Source organism: Somniosus microcephalus, chromosome 12 (assembly GCF_052327205.1).
Source record: "Somniosus microcephalus isolate GS21.2 chromosome 12, FLI_Smic_1.0, whole genome shotgun sequence".
NCBI lineage: Eukaryota > Metazoa > Chordata > Chondrichthyes > Squaliformes > Somniosidae > Somniosus > Somniosus microcephalus.
Genome location: NC_140998.1, coordinates 190486288 through 190506188, shown reverse-complemented (window position 1 = coordinate 190506188; position 19901 = coordinate 190486288). Strand labels below are relative to the sequence as shown.

At 45.1% G+C, this 19901-nt stretch overlaps 1 protein-coding gene and 1 pseudogene across 1 annotated transcript in view; both read left to right on the top strand.

The window, feature by feature from the left end:
• Positions 1–19901, top strand: part of LOC147109791 (histone-lysine N-methyltransferase PRDM9-like) — a 502134-nt pseudogene that overhangs the window by 65514 nt on the left and 416719 nt on the right.
• Positions 1–19901, top strand: part of LOC147109794 (rap guanine nucleotide exchange factor 2-like) — a 97410-nt gene that overhangs the window by 36022 nt on the left and 41487 nt on the right. The window contains exon 8 of the mRNA XM_086003886.1: positions 5915–6072. Within this exon, the coding sequence (XP_085860012.1) occupies positions 5915–6072 (158 nt within the window). The remainder of the gene's footprint in view (positions 1–5914; positions 6073–19901) is intronic.

Here is a 19901-nt window from a genome sequence, read left to right as displayed (position 1 = left end):
CAATCCTACCTGTTACTTCATCAAAAAATTTAATTTGATTAGTCAAACATGATCTGCCTTTTACATATCCATGTTGGCTCTCCTTAATTAGCTGAAACCTATCCAAGTGCCCATTATCTTTTCCTTGATTATTGTTTCTAAAACTTTACTCACCACTGATATTAAACTGACTGGCCTGTAGTTACTAGGATTGTCCTTACACCCTTTCTTGAACAATGGTGTCACATTTGCCACTTTCCGATCCTCAGGCACTTCACCCGCATCTAGGGAAGATTTTAACAGGGCTAAAAATAAACTTACCTTTCTTTAAAGTATTTTAAAATGATAAATCTCTGGAAACATTTTTTTACTTTTACTTTCTTCACCTCTTACCTTGTTAAAAGCAGGCCTTGCGCCTGCTTTTCCAGGCGCAGCTGTTTCAGACTTACCTGGACTGAAGCACTGCTGAAAAAAACGGAAGTTGCAGCTGTACGCGCTGCCTATCCGGTGCAGGCGTTTGACCTGTGAAGACCTTTCTCCTTCGAACGGAAGTTCCAGTTTCCAGCGCATGAGCAGTGCATGCGTAAAACTGGCACTTCCGTTGGCCCTACGGGTGAGTACACATTGCGTACACACCCGTAGGGAACGGAATTTCAGGACCAATCATTGTATTTCCTTTGAAGTTCTACATTGATTTGCTTTGGAAAATGTTTCTAACTCTCGTATTTCTTCCAAGTTCAAAATGAATGAAAAATATTTTTAAATGAATGCAGTAGAACTTCAGGGTTTGCCTGTATATTTTGCTTTCTTTATTTTCTCAATTTTCTCCTCCATCTCCCTTCCTTCTTTGAAAGTGTCATCGGTCCTCACATTGGCTATTCTTCTTGTGTCAGCCTAAAGAGTTGCCTGACCTGCTGAGTTTTTCCAGCATTTTCTGTTGTTATTTCGGATTTCCTACATCTGCAGTATTTTGCTATCGTACTAGTGTTTGGTTCACTGCCACACCTCTTCTAGGAATGCCTACCTTGAAGAAGTTCTGCTCTTCTCTTCGACGGGATCTCCGTTTGGCTCTTCAACCTTGTTCATCTTCATTACTTTCAGTTTCCCTTCTCGTGTTTGATCAGGTATCTGCCAAGACTCGGTTTCACAGCCACATCATTTTCCTCAGCAACTGTCTCCGGTTCCGACTTACTCCACGTGGATTCCAACTAAACTTCCACCCTTCGTGCTTTGGATCCACCCAGGATTACAAATATCTCCAAGATATTCATCGTTCCTCGAACTACTGCTCTCGCCGCATCCTGAGATCCACGCTCAACGCCATGCGGCGCCACATGAACACACTCGACTTCTCTCTTCAGCAACACCGGCGCACTCTATCTCAAAGCTGTCCGGGTCCACAGTTCCATTTCATCCTTCGACTCATCCGACGCTTCAACAAAAAACTTTTCTTCTTCCTTTCCGATGTCAAGGATCGCAAGCTTCATCAACTCTTGGACACCAACGCCCCTCCGGAACCTTCTTCCCCTTCACTTTCCTCTGGCCCCCCTTCTCCCAATCCCACCCCCTGCCGCGTTTTCACTATCCCCTCTGACCTTCCACTCTCTGACCCTGAACGATCAGTCCTCAGCAAAGGCCTGAGCTTCATCCCCTTACGCCCCCACCTCAATGAATTTTGAGCTCGGCACGATGTTGAGCTCTTTTTCCGCCGCCTTCGTCTCCGTGCCCACTTCACTGGCCAGGAGTCTTCCCCCCGCACAACTGACCCTTTCTCCCGCTTGCAGAATTCCCGTTCTACCTGGACCCCTCCCCCTGGCCTCTTACCCTCTCTAGATCTTTTCATCGCTAACTGCCGCCGTGACATCGGCCGTCTCCATTTCTCTGCTCCCCTCACTCACTCCAACCTACCTCCCTCTGAACTTGCAGCACTCCATTCTCTTAGATCCAACCCTGACATTGTCATTAAACCCGCTGACAAGGGTGGTGCTGTTGTTGTTTGGCGTACTGACCTCTACCTAGCGGAAGCTGAACGCCAACTCTCCGACACCGCCTCCTACCTCCACCTGGACCATGACTCCACTACCGAACATCAAACCACCGTTTCCAAGACTGTCACTGACCTCATCTCCTCTGGAGATCTTCCCCCTGCTGCCACCAACCTCATAGTTCCCCAACCCCGCACAGCCCGCTTCTACCTCCTTCCCAAGATCCACAAACAGGACTGCCCTGGTAGACCCATCGTTTCAGCCTGTTCTTGCCCTACAGAACTTATCTCTTCCTATCTTGACTCTATCTTTTCTCCCCTTGTCCAGTCTCTTCCCACCTACATCCGCGACTCTTCGGACGCCCTCCGCCACTTTAACAGTTTCCAGTTTCCTGGCCCCAACCGCTTCCTTTTCACCATGGACATACAATCCCTCTACACCTCCATCCCCCACCCGGATGGCCTGAGGGCACTCCGCTTCTTCCTTGAACAGAGGCCCGACCAGTCCCCATCCACCACGACCCTCCTCCGCCTGGCTGAACTTGTTCTCACATTGAACAACTTCTCCTTTAACTCCACTCATTTCCTCCAAATCAAAGGTGTTGCTATGGGTACCCGCATGGGTCCTAGCTATGCCTGCCTTTTCGTGGGCTATGTGGAACAATCTTTGTTCCAGTCCTACTCGGGTCCCCTCCCTCAACTCTTTTTCCGATACATTGATGACTGTATCGGTGCCGTTTCCTGCTCTCGCCCCGAACTTGACAATTTCATTCACTTTGCCTCCAATTTCCACCCTTCCCCCACCTTCACATGATCCATCTCGGACTCTTCCCTTCCCTTCCTCGACTTCTCCGTCTCCATCTCTGGGGATAGGTTATCGACCAATATTTACTACAAGCCCACTGACTCCCACAGCTACCTGGACTACACTTCCTCCCACCCCGCTTCCTGTAAGGACTCTATTCCATTCTCCCAGTTTCTCCGCCTCCGCCGTATCTGCTCCGACGACGCCACCTTCCACACCAGTGCTTCAGACATGTCTTCCTTTTTCCGCAACCGAGGATTCCCCTCTACTGTGGTTGACACTGCCCTCGACCGTGTCAGTTCTATCTCCCGCACTTCTGCCCTCACCCCTGCCCCTCCCTCCCGGAACCACGATAGGGTTCCCCTTGTCCTCACCTTTCACCCCACCAGCCTCCACATTCAACGGATCATCCTCCGGCATTTCCGCTACCTCCAAAGTGATCCCACCACCAAACGTATCTTCCCCTCCCCTCCCCTTTCAGCATTCCGCAGGGACCGCTCCCTCCGAGACACCCTAGTCCACTCCTCTATCACCCCAAACAGCCCTTCCTCTTCGCCTGGCACCTTCCCGTGCAAGCGGAGGAGATGTAACACCTGCCCCTATACCTCCCCCCTTCCCACTGTCCAGGGCCCCAAACACCCCTTCCAGGTGAAACAGCGATTTACTTGTACTTCTCGCAATCTAGTATACTGTATTCGCTGCTCACGATGCGGTCTCCTCTACATTGGGGAGACCAAACGCAGATTGGGTGACCACTTTGCAGAACACCTCCGTTCAGTCCGTAAGGGTGACCCCGAGCTTCCGGTCGCCTGTCATTTTAATTCACCGCTCCATTCCCACTCAGACCTCACCGTCCTTGGCCTCTTGTATTGTTCCACGGAAGCTCAACGTAAACTCGAGGAACAGCGCCTCATCTTCCGATTAGGCAGTCTGCAGCCTTCCGGACTCAATATCGAGTTCAACAATTTCAGATCATAAGCTCGGCCCCCATTTCATTTTCTCTTGTAATTGTTCCACTCCTTTTCCACCCCCCCTTTCCTTTTGTTTCTCTCTCACACCTGGCAGCTATCTTTTGCCCTGCCAGTACACTTTACACCTAATCCCAGCCTATTACCATCTCGTCTAGCTTCTAATCTCTTTTACTTCTTTTGTTTCTTTTATTCTTTTGTCCGATCGCAGCCCTGCCTCCGATCTAGTTTCTTTTCTTTCCAGTTTTGAAGAAGGGTCCAACCCGAAACGTCAACTCAAATCTCTCTCCACGGATGTTGCCTGACCTGCTGAGTTTTTCCAGCATTTTCTGTTGTTATTTCGGATTTCCAACATCTGCAGTATTTTGCTATCGTAAAGAGTGTGACAGGTGGTTTATTAGCCGGAACATCATTGTTCTTATCCGGTGTCCACACATCTGCCCATTTCAGCAAGGGTCACTGAAGAGGTCTTGACAGTGGAAAGTCTGGCTGATTGTTTTTCATCTTGCTAGTCTAGGAACACAGAAGCCAGTTGTCACATTTTTCTGGGAAAACTGCATAAATCTAGGAATTAAAACAATACAACTTAACTGTAGATACAAAGGGAGAGATAGACACTGGGACTTAAACAAAGTTGCCATATGTGCTTTAGATTAGAGATTGTGGATGTATCAATGCAGGAAAAACGAATGAATGTGCTGCTACTAATGACTTTGCAAGTATGAATTAAAAGTTGCTGACAGTTTAAAAGAAGTAGAATCAGATATACCTGCCATAAAAAATTTAAACAAACCTCTGGTTCATTTCTAGAGGAATAGAATTCAAAAGTAGGAAAGTTATGTTAAACTTATGTAGAACCTTGGTCAGATCACAATTAGAGTACTGTGCTCAGTTCTGGTCTCCATTTACCAAAAGGGTATAGAGGCACTGAGGAAGGTTCAATAATGATTTCCAAGGATGATACAAGAACTGAGAGGTTATAACTATCAGCAAAGACTGAACCGTCTTGGGACTCTTTTCTCTAGAGAAGGCTGAGAGGTGACCTGATGGGTTTGATTGGGTAGATGTAGAGAAGATGTTTCCACTTGTGGGGGAGTCCAAAACTAGGGGCCAGAAATATAAGATACAGGTACAACACCGGTAATCCGGCACCCAACGGTCCGGCACCTTCAGTGGTCCGGCACGAGGAAGGTCCTGCTGTCACATTACCTCCCTGGGATGGGTCCGGCTCGGGTCCCGGGACCGCCGCCGGGTCAGGATCAGCGCCTGGACTGCGCAGCATCACCGACGGCTCGGCGGAGCGATGGAGCCCAAGCCCGAGCAGCCCGTGGGCGGCGGGGTCGGCGGCGGCACAGGAAGCGCAGCAGCAGGAAGAGGAGGAGCAGGTGGTGGCGGTGTTTGTGGTGACTTTCGACACCTTCAGTGGTTCGGAATTTTCAGTGGTCCGGCACCGGCCTGGTCCCGAGGGTGCCGGATTACCGGTGTTGTACCTGTAATCATCTAAACTTTTGTAAGAAGTCACACAACACCAGGTTATAGTCCAACAGCTTTATTTGAAATCACAAGCTTTCGGAGCGCTGCTCCTTCGTCAGGTGAAGTGGAGAAATGCATAAAGACACAGCTTATATAGTCAGAGAATCATGTCAGATGTTTACAGGTAATCTTTCTGTAAACATCTGACATTATTCTCTGACTATATAAGCTGTGTCTTTATGCATTTCTCTACTTCACCTGACGAAGGAGCAGCGCTCCGAAAGCTTGTGATTTCAAATAAAGCTGTTGGACTATAACCTGGTGTTGTGTGACTTCTTACATTTGTCCACCCCAGTCCAACTCCGGCATCTCCACACCACATCTAAACTTTGTTATTCAGAGGTGATTAGAATGTGGAACTTGCTACCACATGGAGTAGTTGAGCGAATAACATTGATGAATTTAAGGGGAAGCTAGATAAGTACATGAGGAAGAAAGGAATAGAAGGATATGTTGATAGGGTGAGATGAAGTAAGGTGAGAGGAAGCTCGTGTGGAGCATAAACACCGGCTTGGACCTGTTGTGCCAAATGGCCTGTTTCTGTGCTGTAAATACTATGTGATATGTTTTATTTACATTAGATTTGTGGTTTAAGATTTGCAACATTGATCCATTATTTACTTGTGTTTCTATTGCTTCTTACAGTGATATTGGTATTGGTCAGTCCCAGGATGACCGCATAGTAGGGCTGAAGCAGTCTAGAAATATAGCACCTGCACTGCCTGTAAGCAGCACCTCATCGTCCAGTAATTCTAACCTGCTGCAGTCTCATAATTGCATTCTTGATTTTAACACCACACCAGGTGAGTGTTAGTTTAACTCCAAAATGAGATTACTGCTTGTTGTATCAGTTGGACAGATGTTCCATATGCATTCTCTTATGTTATGAGGGGGAAGAAACCTCGTTCTCACTAAATTTATTCTATGTGGTACATAGAAAGTTATTTCAAATCAATGTTTGTGAATTTGAACATAAGAAGTAGGAGCAGGAGTAGGCCATACGGCCCCTCGGGCCTGCTCCGCCATTCAATAGGATCATGGCTGATCCGAATCTAGACTCACGTCCACTTCCCTGCCCTCTCCCCGTAACCCCTAATTCCCTTATCTGCTAGGAAACTGTCTATCTCCATTTTAAATTTATTTAATGTTGCAGCTTCCGCAGCTCTCTGGGGTAGCAAATTCCATAGATTTACTACCCTCTGAGTGAAGAAGTTTCTCCTCATCTCAGTTTTGAAAGGGCAGCCCCTTATTCTTAGATTATGCCCCCTAGTTCTAGTCTCACCCATCAGTGGAAACATCCTCACCGCATCCACCCGATAACAAGCCCCCTCACAATCTTTTATGTTTCGATAAGATCGCCTCTCATTCTTCTGAACTCCAATGAGTAGAGTCCCAACCTACTCAACCTTTCCTCATACGTCAGCCCCCTCATCTCCGGAATCAACTGAGTGAACCTTCTCTGAACCGCCTCGAGAGCAAGTATATCTTTTCTTAAATATGGAAACCAAAACTGCACGCAGTATTCCAGGTGTGGCCTCACCAGTACCCTGTATAACTGCAGCAAGACTTCCCTGTTTTTATACTCCATCCCCCTCGCAATAAAAGCCAAGATTCCATTGGCCTTCCTGATCACCTGCTGCACCTGCATACTAACTTTTTGTGTTTCATGCACCAGAACCCCCAGATCCCTTTGTACTGTAGCGCTTTGCAGTTTCTCTCCATTTAGATAATAACTTGCTCTTTGATTTTTTCTGCCAAAGTGCATAACCTCACACTTTCCAACATTATATTGCATCTGCCAAATCTCTGCCCACTCACTTAGCCTGTCTATGTCCTTTTGCAGGTTTTTTATGTCCTCCTCACTCACTGCTTTCCCTCCCATCTTTGTATCGTCGGCAAACTTGGATATGTTGCACTCGGTCCCTTCCTCCAAATCGTTAATCTAGATTGTAAAGAGTTGGGGTCCCAGCACTGACCCCTGCGGAACACCACTAGTTACTGATTGCCAGCCCGAGAATGAACCATTTATCCCAACTCTTTGTTTTCTGTTAGATAGCCAATCTTCCACCCATGCCAGTATATTACCCCCAATCCCGTGATTTCTTATCTTGATCAGTAATCTTTTGTGTGGAACCTTGTCAAATGCCTTTTGGAAGTCCAAATACACTACATCCACTGGTTCCCCTTTATCCACCCTGTATGTTACATTCTCAAAGAATTCGAGCACATTTGTCAAGCATGACTTCCCCTACAGCAAATTCGGCATTGGATTAATATTGCAATTTTTTAATACTCTCTTACAATAAAAAATGGGCTATTATAACTGAATGATAATATGATTAACTCTTATCCGTAGGGGAAAAAAATCCCTGAGAATTTAGAATTTAAACACGAATGGTAAAAGTGAGGCACCACATGAACCCAAACGGCTACTTGAATTATTAATGTAATTATTCTACTTCTTTTGACCTTGCCGACCAGTAAATTATAATTCAATTGGCAAAAAAAGAGATTAATAGCCTTGAGACAAAAAATGTATAAATATTTACTGGTAAGTACATCAGAGATATAGATTTAGAGTAACATGTAAACTTTGGTTTTACTGAATCGTGATGTTGCCGCAGGTTAGAATGTTGTGTTCTCACTTCATTTTTGAGTCCAGTGTAGACTGATGGGGTTAGAATGATCTCTCTTACCTGTATAGGGTTTAAGTGTTTGAACCTGCGCAGGCTATGCTTAGTGGCTGCAAATCGGCAGCACAAAACATTCAAACTGGGCAAGCTCACTAAAATGGAGAAGTATAAGTAGTATCTGAAATAGAAAAACTCACGCTGGTGCAGTAAAGGGTGTTCTCTTGAATAGGGTTACAACATATTTGGGGCTGATTTCTTTTTTGCTATTTGTTGTAAAATCATAATAGCATTTTTTACACTCTTGTTTACAACTTCACAAATAGTGATGTAAGGGGTGGTGTGTATGGTCAGCTTTGCCTCTGACTCGCTGAGCGGTTTGAATCGCTCCCACTCCCTTGGTTCTAGACTTTGGACTTATTTGGGGGTTGTAATGAAATTGCAACAGACAACTGAGTTGGTGAAAAGAACTTGGATTTTAATTTGAGACAGGAAAATATACAATACAATAATCTTATCACTTTAAAAGGGGGAACACTTCGGAATATACGAGGGAGAATGACAATAGACAAAATACTTCACCCCTCCCAATCCCACTACACTAACTAGGTTGGATTCCAGAGGACCAGGGAAATGCTCACCAAACGACTTTCTTGACAGTTGTAGAGGTTCGCGATTTCGGGGTTCTCTTTAGGTGTGGCGGTTGGGGCCTGCCGTACCCCAGACGTGGTGGAAGACTTCACCTGCGTTGGTTTTTCGGTCTTCGCGTGTCCGCTGATGCCGTCGGGTGTGTATTGGATCTATCGGGTAAGTACCCAATTTCCTTTGGTTAGGTATAGGGTTTAGAGTCTTTTTCAACAAATCTTACCCAGGGGTAAGTCAGGATAGCTTGTAGAGTGGAAACAAACTTGCGAATCTTCGGTTTCTTCCAGGTTGGTTTCTTGTTGGTCGCGGTGGCCCAATATTACCTAGTTGTTGGTAATATTGTTAATTGTTGGTTTCTTGGGGCCCTTGGTTGCCGCGATTCCTTTCTCCTTTCCTCAAGCCTCCGATTCTCCGACTGCTGTGATGATGAGGATGAATGTTCGATGATGCTGGATGAACTGTTTTCTGTTTAAAAGCAGGCTTCAATTATACCATTTGAGGCTTTGCTTATCTGCCGCCAAATCTTCTCTGGCCCATTGTTAATTTTGGCGGGCTCGTTAACTTTAATAGTTTTAAATTCTTTACTGAGTTTCGACTTGGTCCCATCTACATTTAATTGATTTTACACTAGTTTCGGGATTGCTTCGAAATCGGTTTAAGTGTGTGAAATGGTTTTGGATGTTTCTCTGAGTGGTTTAAACTGTTGTTCGATTGTCTTCTCCTGCTGGGGCCAGGGTCCCCTTTGTTGATTAGTGGCATGAACTGTATTATTCATATTCTTGATGATTCTGTAATTTTGGCGGGGACTGTCCTTCCGTAGGCCTATTGTCTTTATGTATGAATGACTGAGACGGTCCAGAACATTCCCAGACAATCTGGCCTATGCCAAATACTCAAACTGTTTGTTTTACAGTGCCTCATCCCAACTCCTTTGTCGCAGCCTTCCACAGGCCTGGACATGCCTTTTTAAAATAGCCAAAATCCTGGGGTTTTGACTTTAAGCCCCTTTTGGCCCATTATTCTTTTAAACAGTCCAAAAATCTCTTCTCTTCTTGATTTGGGGGAGTCTGTAGAATTTTGTGAACCTTACAGTGAAGAGAGGAAATCTTCCCCAGTGTTGGAGCAGAACAGAAGAATTTTTACTCTACATCTACCACATGCTATATCTGTAAAGATTGCTGAATGCCTAATTATTTATTCCCTAGTAATCCAATTTCTCACCTTAATGAGCTTCAAAAATCTGTTTAGCTAGCTTTTGAATAACTCACCATCATTTTATGCTTCTAACCTGTTAAATTGAAGAAGAAATAAATGATTAATTTCACGTACTAACGAACTGAATTGCTTGCAGTCCAGGGTGAGAAGTGTTTGATGTGACCTTAATAAACAGCCTTTTACTGGGTGGGATGTTAGCACACAGACTAGACATTCAAGATCTCCATATACAATATCTGTGCTCTAAATGCACCCGCGTCACAACAAAATATAGTCATGTTCTGGAAAGAACCACTTTTCCGTAAAAGTAGATGCATTTGTTGCTTAATGTGCATTTAGTCCAGGAATCCATTCTACAGGTTATCCTACTCGATAAGAACACTCTGCTTATTACAGAAACACAGTGACATCACCATGTATTTCTTCTACTTTTGTAGTGTAACTAGTGACCTGCTATTTTATAATACAGAAATCCTTCATGGAATTTTTTTGTGGAAACAAAACCCTAATTCTAGAGTTTGATCAAGGATGTTAAAAATAACATAGAGTGGTGTAAGTTAGAAGTAATTGAAAATAAAATCACTGTTGATAATGAATGTTTTTAAATCTTGAAACATAAATATAGTCAAGTGTCGCTTATCTGCATATCGAATTACCATGTGTTGAATTATACGCATAGCATCCCCTCCTGACAATCCCATTCCTTGCCAGACCTGTAAATGTCTCACTCCTGGCAAATATGCCTCGTCCTCTTGACGTGATCAATGTACTGTATAGAAAGCAAATGATTTACACTGTTTTGTGTTTTCACTTTTTCTCAATTGAATTTCATGAACACATGAATAACCCTGATAATCACTATTTCTGCCATGCCAACTACTGCTTCTGCTGTTTTTAATCTACCATTTCTTATGTAGCTAACAAGCCCAAACCTCCAAACTGATCCTGTTGCTGCTCCATCCAGCTGATTACTTTGGCTGCCCTGCTGACTCCATTAGTATGTATGGGGGGAGCAGCAATATGACTGAGCAATATTGACGGAGTATGTTTGGGGAGTTTGTCATATATGAAGTAGTAGGTGCCTGTTCTGTTGAAACTGCTAATGGACTGTCATCCATCTTTAAAAAAAAGTTATTCATGGGATGTGGATGTCGCTGGCAAGGCCAGCATTTATTGCCCATCCCTAATTGCCCTTGAGAAGGTGGTGGTGAGCTGCCTTCTTGAACCGCTGCCGTCCGTGCAGTGAAGGTACTCCCACAGTGTTGTTAGGGAGGGAGTTCTGGCGACGATGAAAGAACAACGATATAATTTTAAGTCAGGATGGTGTGTGACTTGGAGGGGAACTCGCAGGTGTGGTGTTCCCATGCGCCTGCTGCCCTTGTCCTTCTAGGTGGAAGAGGCCGCGGGTTTGGGAAGTGCTGTCGAAGAAGCCTTGGGGCAGTTGCTGCAGCATCTTGTAGATGGTACACACTGCAGCCAAGCCTCTTGAGTGTTGTTGCGCTCATTCAGGCAAGTGGAGAGTATTTTATCACACTACTGACTTGTGCCTTGTAGATGGTGGAAAGGCTTTGGGGAATCAGGAGGTGAGACACTCGCTGCAGAATACCTAGCATCTGACTTGCTCTTGTTGCCATGGTATTTATGTGGCTGGTCCAGTTAAGTTTCTGGTCAATGGTGACCCCCAGGATGTTGATGGTGGGGGATTCGGCGATGATAATCCCGTTGAATGTCATGGGGATGTGGCGAGACTCTCTCTTGTTGAAGATGGTCATTGCCTGGCACTTATGTGGCGCGAATGTTACTTGCCACTTATCAGCCCAAGCCTGAATGTTATCTTGGTCTTGCTGCATGTGAGCATGGACTGCTTCATTATCTGAGGAGCTGTGAATGAAAACAGTATGCAATCATCAGCGAACAACCCACTTCTGAGCTCATGCTGGAGGGAAGGTTATTGATAAAGCAGCTGAAGATGGTTGGGCCTAGGACAATGCCCTGAGGAACTCCTGCAGCGATGCCCTTGGGCTGAGATGATTGGCCTCCAACAACCACAATCATCTTCCTTTGTGCTAGATATGACTCTAGCCAGCGGAGCGATTACCCCCTTATTCCCATTGCCTTCAATTTTACTAGGGCTCCTTGATGCCACACTTGGTCAAATGCTGCCTTAATGTCAAGGGCAGTCACTCTCACCGCACCTCTAGAATTCAGCTCTTTTGTCCATGTTTAGACCAAGGCTGTAGTGAGGTCTGGAGCCGAGTGGTCCTGGTGGAACTCAAACTGAGCATCGGTGAGTAAGGTCCGCTTGATAGCACTGTTGAAGACACCTTACATCACTTTGCTGATGATTGAGGGTAGACTGATGGGGCGGTAATTGACCGGGATGGAATTGTCATGTTTATTGTGGACAGGACATACTTGGGCAATTTTTCACTTTGTCAGGTAGATGCCAGTGTTGTAGCTGTACAGGAACAGGATGCAAGTCATGACATATCTGCACATTTACTGTGAGTTGCTGCGCAGTTCTTTTTACCCATCCTAGCCAAAGACAACTGCTACTGGGAAGCATAATACGACTTCTTTAGTAACTCAGGTACTCATGGCTATCTTCCTCTTACTTATTTTCTAATAACCTTTGATTAATATCTATTAAATTCACCTTATTGATATTGTCCATAGCTTACAGAGATGAACAATTTTGGGAGATTACCTGATAACCACATTATTCTCACGTCACAAGGGATGTGAAATAAGCAGAGGAATTGCAGGACTCGATTGGAAAATACTAACACAGACAGATCAGGAAAGGGATCTGGGGTCATATTAGGTTGATCTTTCAAAACATCAAGCCAATATCTGGCTGGTATCAAGAAAGCAAATGGTACGTTAAGTTGCAATGTTCCCTATAAGCTGTGCGGCTGCGCGGCTCTCTGTCGTTCCCGCACTGCCCAGGACTGGCTTTTGCAATGTTAAAGTTCAGACATGCGCGAATCTGTGAATCCTGTGCATCCAAAAAAAAGTTACGGGGAACATTGTTAGGTTGTGTAAATATTTGAATAGAATGTCGATCAAAGGCGGTTATGCTGTCACTATATAGCGTGCGAATCAATTCGCACTTGTGGGAGTATTGTGTGCAGTTCCTGAAGCGTTACTACAGGGAGGATGTAACTGACCTTGAAACGGCGCAGAGTAGAGCTGATTAGGAAATCAGAGATAAAACATCTGTATAAATTTGCAGAACTAGGACTTTTCTTGTTGGCGAGGAGACAACTGAGGATGAATATAGTGAAGGTATTCAAATTAATAAGACTCAGGGATATAGAGGATCAGTTAGGACTGTTTGATTTGGTGCAGGATTGCAGAACAAGAGTGCATTCGTATAAGCTGAAAAAGGGAAGACTCAAGTGAGACGTAAGAAAGCATTACTTAACTGTGAAGATGGTCAGTTTTTGGAATAGCTTACCACGGGAGGTTGTAGGGACAAGTAGGTTTGATCTCTAAGCTCAAATTGGACAAGCATCTTGAAGAGAAATCCATCATTGATTACAACTGCAAGGACAGCAGGAAAACTGATTAAATGGAGCTATGGAGGAGTGGATCACCTACCCTTTACAGACACTGTCCAATTTCCATTCTGTTGTTTTCAATGGAATGAAAATCAAGCGGGTGCTCCAACGGGTGGGTGATCCATCCTGCCAGATTACCACTGGGGCAGTGAAAGCAAAAAATGTCCGTGTGGCTTTTGCTGGTCTTGAGGTTTTCTGTTTCTGAGAGCCCAGATCCCATATTACTGACAAGTGATTTTCTGTTGTATCCCATTCAATTATTTTCAGGCCAGTTCATTTATTTTACAGTAACTAAAAAACAAAATACTGCAAATGCTGGAAATCTGAAATAAAAACAGAAAATGCTAGAAATATTTAGCAGGACAGGCAGCATCTATGTAGAGAGAAACAAAGTTAACGTTTCAGGTCGATAACCTGAAACAATTCTAGCGACAGGTCATCGACCTGAAATGTTAACTTTGTTTCTCTCTCCACAGGTGTTGCCTGACCTGGTAAGTATTTCCATCATTTTCTGCATTTATTTCACATATTTAGGAAATCATACCATTTGCTGCAGAATGCCTATAAAAGTACAGGTTGGAATGGTCTATTTCAGATCTTTAAGAATAATTACTGTGGTGCAGCAGGCAACTTCGAGCAAAAAGAAGCTTGTACAGTAAATGTATTCTGCAGTTGTGCTGCAAAATTGTTTCGCTTGTAGCGAATTAAGTCATAAATATTCAATTGTTTATAAGCATTTCAATGCATTCTCTGCTTTTATGAAAAAATAGCTCTCAACTGTGATGATTCAAATGACTAACTCAATACAGCTAAGCCTACCTCTCTACTGCTGTGGTGATTGAAGATTTGATTGAATTGATAAAAGGAATACTTAATCAACACCATCTTTAAATACCTTTTAATGCTGGTTACTAGTGCTAGTTTGTGTTGAAACAGCAATGTTTTTGTGTGCACCGAGTCTAGGTTTACACTTCATTGCAGTATTGAGGGAGCTCCGCTGCACTGTCGGAGGTGCCATCTTTCAGATGAGATGTTAAACCTCTCTCAGGTGGACGTAAAAGGTCCTACGGCACTATTCCAAAAGAGATGGGGAGTTCTCCCAGTGTCCCGGTCATATTTACCCCTCATTGAACACCTGACAAACAGACAATCTGATCATTCATTTAATTGTTGTTTGTGGGAGCTTACTGTGCACTTATTGGGTGCCACGTTTCCTGCATTACAATAGTGACTACACTTCAAAAGTACTTAATTGGCCCTGCCTTCTGTTACCTGGGCCCTAAGCTCTGGAATTCCCTGCCTAAACCTCTCCGCCTCGCTACCTCTCTTTCTTCCTTTAGTACGCTCCATAAAACCTACCTCTTTGACCAAGCTTTTGGTCACCTGCCCTAATTTATCCTTATGTGGCTCAGTGTCAAATTTTTTGTTTAAAATACTCATGTGCAACGCCTCGTAACGTTTTACTACGTTAAAGGTGCTATATAAATACAAGTTATTGTTGTTGTAGTAGTTGTTGTTGTTGTAAAGTGCTTTGGGACATCCTGAGGTTGTGAAAGGTGCTATGTAAATTCCCCTCTTGTTGGGTCTTTATATGACATTGTGATGACTGCATTTGCTGGATTAAAGTTGAGGCTAGAACATTGACCTTGACCACTTGTGTGAGGTCATTAAACTTCTTGCAGCACTGCATCCAGGTCCTCGGGGCTAGACTCCTGGCATTGACCTCCACGGCTATCTGCTCCCACTGCCTTTTCACTGTGTGTCTGTGGCGCCTCCTTGTCCCTTGCGGATACAGGACATCTCTCCTCCTTTCCATCTCCTCCACCAAGGCCCCCAGAGCAGCATCGCGAAATCTGGGTGCCCGTTCTTTCCCATGTTCAGCCGTTAATTCAGTCTTTCCCAGGTCAGAATGTCTTCCACAATGACTTCCAGTACCTGCTCCAGCCACAATGCACCTCCTCTTTAAGTGGTGCAGGCTAGCTTTAAGCAGTGCAGGTTAGCTTTAAGTAGTGCGAGCAATTATCGATTTTGGGTCCCACGCTGATGCATGCAGCCAATCAGCAGCGCGTTTAACGCTGGCTGCACGCAGAAATCGTGTAAATGAGCAGGCAGCATGAAAATGGCATCCTGTCTGCATTACATCCAACAGACATGGGTTAATCGCGCAGCGTGATCCCCGCACACGTTTTTCGGGGCTATCCAATTTAGCAGCCAGTGTTCCTTTTCAGACTGTTTTCCTTTGAGTTTGTATAGCATAGCCCATTTAATGATGAATAGAGGCAACCAATTGTGTGGGATTATTCTTGGCATTTAGATTTATGTCCAGCCAGATTGCTTTATAGATTGATGGTTGATAACCCCATATTTCAAACCAATTTGATTTTTAACATAATGCGTGTAATTTGTTCTGAAATTTTACTCAAATTCTATTGTGTGCTCACCGTATTAGCAACAGAGATTTCACACCTTAACGTGTGAAACTACTGCTCTCTTATTAGATACTGCCATACATGTATTCAGGCCCTTTGTGGCAGTAACATCACAGTTACTAGCCAGTTGTAGGAAACTGAAGTGATAGGAACAGCTTTTGTTTCTATACATCAGCCAACAATGAATTTTGAAAATAGTTCTCCGTGTTTTTTGTAAGTTTTACCTCGGGTCATGGAGTGATGTTTTCACATTGGCTCCTTAAGTCACTGAGACATAGAAACGTAGAACATAGAAAAATAGGAGCAGGAGTAGGCCATTCGGCCCTTCAAGCCTGCTCCGCCATTCAATCTGATCATGGCTGATCATCTCAATACCATGTTCCCCCTCTCTCCCCATACCCCTTGATGCCTTTTGTGTCTAGAAATCTATCTATCTCCTTCTTAAATATATTCAGTGACTTGGCCTCCACAGCCTTCTGTGGTAGAGAATTCCACAGGTTCACCACCCTCTGAGACAGCACCATTAATATTATTTGTCTGGGGAACTTTAAAGATGGACATCAGAATATCTTGAGGAGAGAAGCAATTAGCATTGAAGTATCCATTTCACATTTTAATGATCCACCTTTAGCACTAAATAAGAAAATGATTATCCCATGAGTGAACTTAATATACAGTAGGAAACAATGGAATACTGTACTCAGTTTATTTTATTCATGAGAAAGAGCTCACTCAAATTCACAGATCTTGCTCAGTCATAGAATGAAGTAGATGACCCACTGGTTTGAGTTGTGTATAGGAACAATTAATGCAGTGAGCAGAATTAGTTTTAATTGATTTTCTGAATTAATTTACGAAGAATTGTACTGGGTTATATTTTAAAATATAAAGCATAAATCTAAATATTTCTTTTCTTTTCTATTCCGCCAGCTGCAAGTTCTTATAGTGAGTATTGTGGCATATGTGTGTATTAATGTTATTCTGGTCTAAGTAATGCAGTGTTTGCTTTTAGCTCGCAGTGGTTTCTGAAATTGCGCATTTAGTCCTTGTATCTGTTTTCTCTGCTTCAGTTACAAAAAAGCTTTTTGGGGAGTAAAGTTGGGAAGATGCGTCCATAACTCCACATAAGTCAACAGAATTCATGTCATTACATGGGCAGTCGCATTTACACTCCTGGAGTTGTAATATCTAATTGCAGGTCGATACCAATTTATTTGGTACGATTATCAACACCATTAATTGCCAAGTAGGGTTGCTGAATCTTAAATCAAGCTAAACAAAATCAGCCACTTGGTACCCCAGTACAATTTCTCCAGTTGCTTTGTGCTCCCTACAACAAAAAAGGTTCAGATTTATAGAAAGACTTTCTTGTTATAGTTGTCTCAAGCTGCACACTATTGTTATTCCACCTAATCTATATAAAAAGTACATTTTAGAACAATAAAACAGTTCAAGTGTGTTGTTAGCAATGTAACAGAAGCACATAATGGGGTCGATTTTCCTGGAGCCGTCGGGTGGGGTTTCAGGCGTGTGGGGGGGGGGAAATCACAAAAATAGGGGGTCACGACCCCCCCGCCTGATTCCCTGACCCGACCAGAAATATTTAGATTTATGCTTTATATTTTAAAATATAACCCAGTACAATTCTTCGTAAATGAATTCAGAAAATCAATTAAAACTAATTCTGCTCACTGCATTAATTGTTCCTATACACAATTCAAACCAGTGGGTCATCGACTTCATTCTATGACTGAGGCGGGACTGGTCGTCGGGAGCCTAATGCCATTTTAAGGGGCCCTTGCTATTTTCAGCCTTATCCCACGCTAAACACGCCTGGTGGGAACCCCGCTGATGAAACCTGGCGTGAACAATGTCGGCTTGCTTACTTTCAGCTGCAGGTCAATCAGGAAAGAAGAGATTTAATCAGACAGCATTTGTAGGTTGCAGGACCTTGTTGTTTCAGGCTTGGGGCAACTTGTTCAAGGCTTAGGCACAGCAGTGGAAGGTTGGAGCCTCACACACTTCTCCAGTGTGAGCTCCTGGGAAGCCCCTCTCGCCACCCTCACTCAGCGCTTCCTCAACTGAGGCACCTACCAGAAGCATGGGAGGCCTTTTTTTCCTTCCCCTCTTGGCATTAGAGGACCTCCAGCCCCAATCGCGAAATGACACAACCCACAACTGCAGAAGTTGCCATCTGAAATTTTATTTACAATAACCAACTGATGGCATTTAAAAAATAAACACAACATTTCACCCAAGTGACTACCCTTGTGATTAGTGGTGCTTTATTTTTCTCTTACGCGTGCTCCTACGTAGTGGATTCCCTGTGGCTTCAGCAGATGTGGAGGCCCCTTGCTCACTTTCCTGCTGCTCCTATCTCGACACCTTTGGCGGGCGTCCTCTGGGGTGGCGAGCCTGTGAGGGTTCACCAGCAGCCTGCTACTCCTGTGGCTGTGCAGGAGTTGAGACGTCTATCTCCGTTGGGTGTGGACTCCGGCGGGGCTCTGACCGAGGGCTCTGCAGTGGCATGGAAGTGTGAGCGCTTGGAGAGGAGCCCCCACTTCCTTGAGGTCTGCCACCAACCTCCCTCTCATGGGTCAGGTCCCCCTCAGTGCCTGCAAGTGGCTTGAGAGCAGCTTGCTGCACATCAGGGGGGCCATGGGGACCCGTTTCTACAATGGCAGCCCTACTCAGAGGGCCTGCCATGAAGGTCTGCTTTCTCTGCTCAATAGCTGACCATCGCTCCTCCAGAGATGGCAGTCTATTCTGAGCACTCACCATGTTTTCAACACTTTGGCGACTTAGCTCCTCCATAGCCGTAACCATCCTCTCCTCTACTGTAGCCATCCTTTCCGCGGAGGTTGCCATCCTTTCCGTGGCGATGCGTTCATGCGCCAATGACTCCACAAAGGCTCTGCTCATGTTCGCTATGGACTCCTCCATTCGCTCCACACTCGCAGCGACCCTGGAGACAAAACCTGCCAGACACTCCTGCATCTGTGCATGGAGATCCATCACCTCTTCTCTTGCCGATGGACCCAGAGGCAGAGGGTTGACATGCAGCAGAGCTGAGCTGGCAGAGTCCTGCGCCCTCTGACGAGGACTCTCCACTGCTGTCACTGTCTCCACCATCTGCTGATGCTCACTTGTGAGCTGTGATACACCAGGTGACAACACTACTCTATCTCGCGAAGGTCCCACCGAGGTGTGAGTGTCTGCGCTGGTGCTGGGTGCACTGAATTCTGCTGACGCTGCGCCCTCAGAGGTCGGAGCTTCCTCTGAGGCGTCTGGCTGCTCAGCCTCTTCCTCCTCCGCAGTGGGGACGGGGGCTTCGGATGGTCCTGTGGGGGAGTAAAGGAAAGAGTTAGAGATGTGATGCCAAGGTTACATGCACATTGGATTTTGCAGATGTTCATAAGTCCAAATGATGTAGCTTCAGAATCATAACAGCGACTCATGCTATGTCAATGAGAGAGATGGAAAACTATTCTGTCACCAGCTTGCGGACCTGCCCCTGTCTCTCCTTCCCCAGCTTCCACAGCCACATCAGCCCCGACAATTTCCAAGACTCCGTCCTCCCAGGGGGTCAGGTGGGCTATTGAGGGTGGGCCTCCTCCAGTCCTGGCTCGCTCTCTGTTATTGTGAGCTCTCGTTTCCTGCAATGAGGGAGACAAGTGGAGTTTGAGTGAGAATGAAGGAGTGAGTGTAGAGATTGCATAGCATAGATACTTAGAGGGAGACAAAGATGGTGTGAGGCTGCAAGACCAAGGGCCCTCCCTGTGTGTTGTCAGTTGGGCTCAAAGCATCAGAGTGAGAGGGAGTGTGAGGGCTGCATGGTGGAATAGTTATGTGAACGTTAGCATAGAGAGAGGGGGAATGGGTAAGGGTGCATGGATGTGACTGTGAAGTGGGATGTGGAGGAAGAGAGTGCTAAAGCTGAGTGCTGGTGGGGAAAGGCAATGGGGATCAGTTTGAGGGTGATGGAAACTTCATACTTACTTTTCCTGTACGGTGAAGGTCATGGAATCGCTTCCGACACTGTATCCAGGTTCTTCTGGTGACTCCTAGCGAGTTGACATCTGCTGCCACCTGCATCCATGCAGCCTAGGTCTCAGTGGGAGGCCTCTTCCTCCCTGACCTAGGGAAGAGG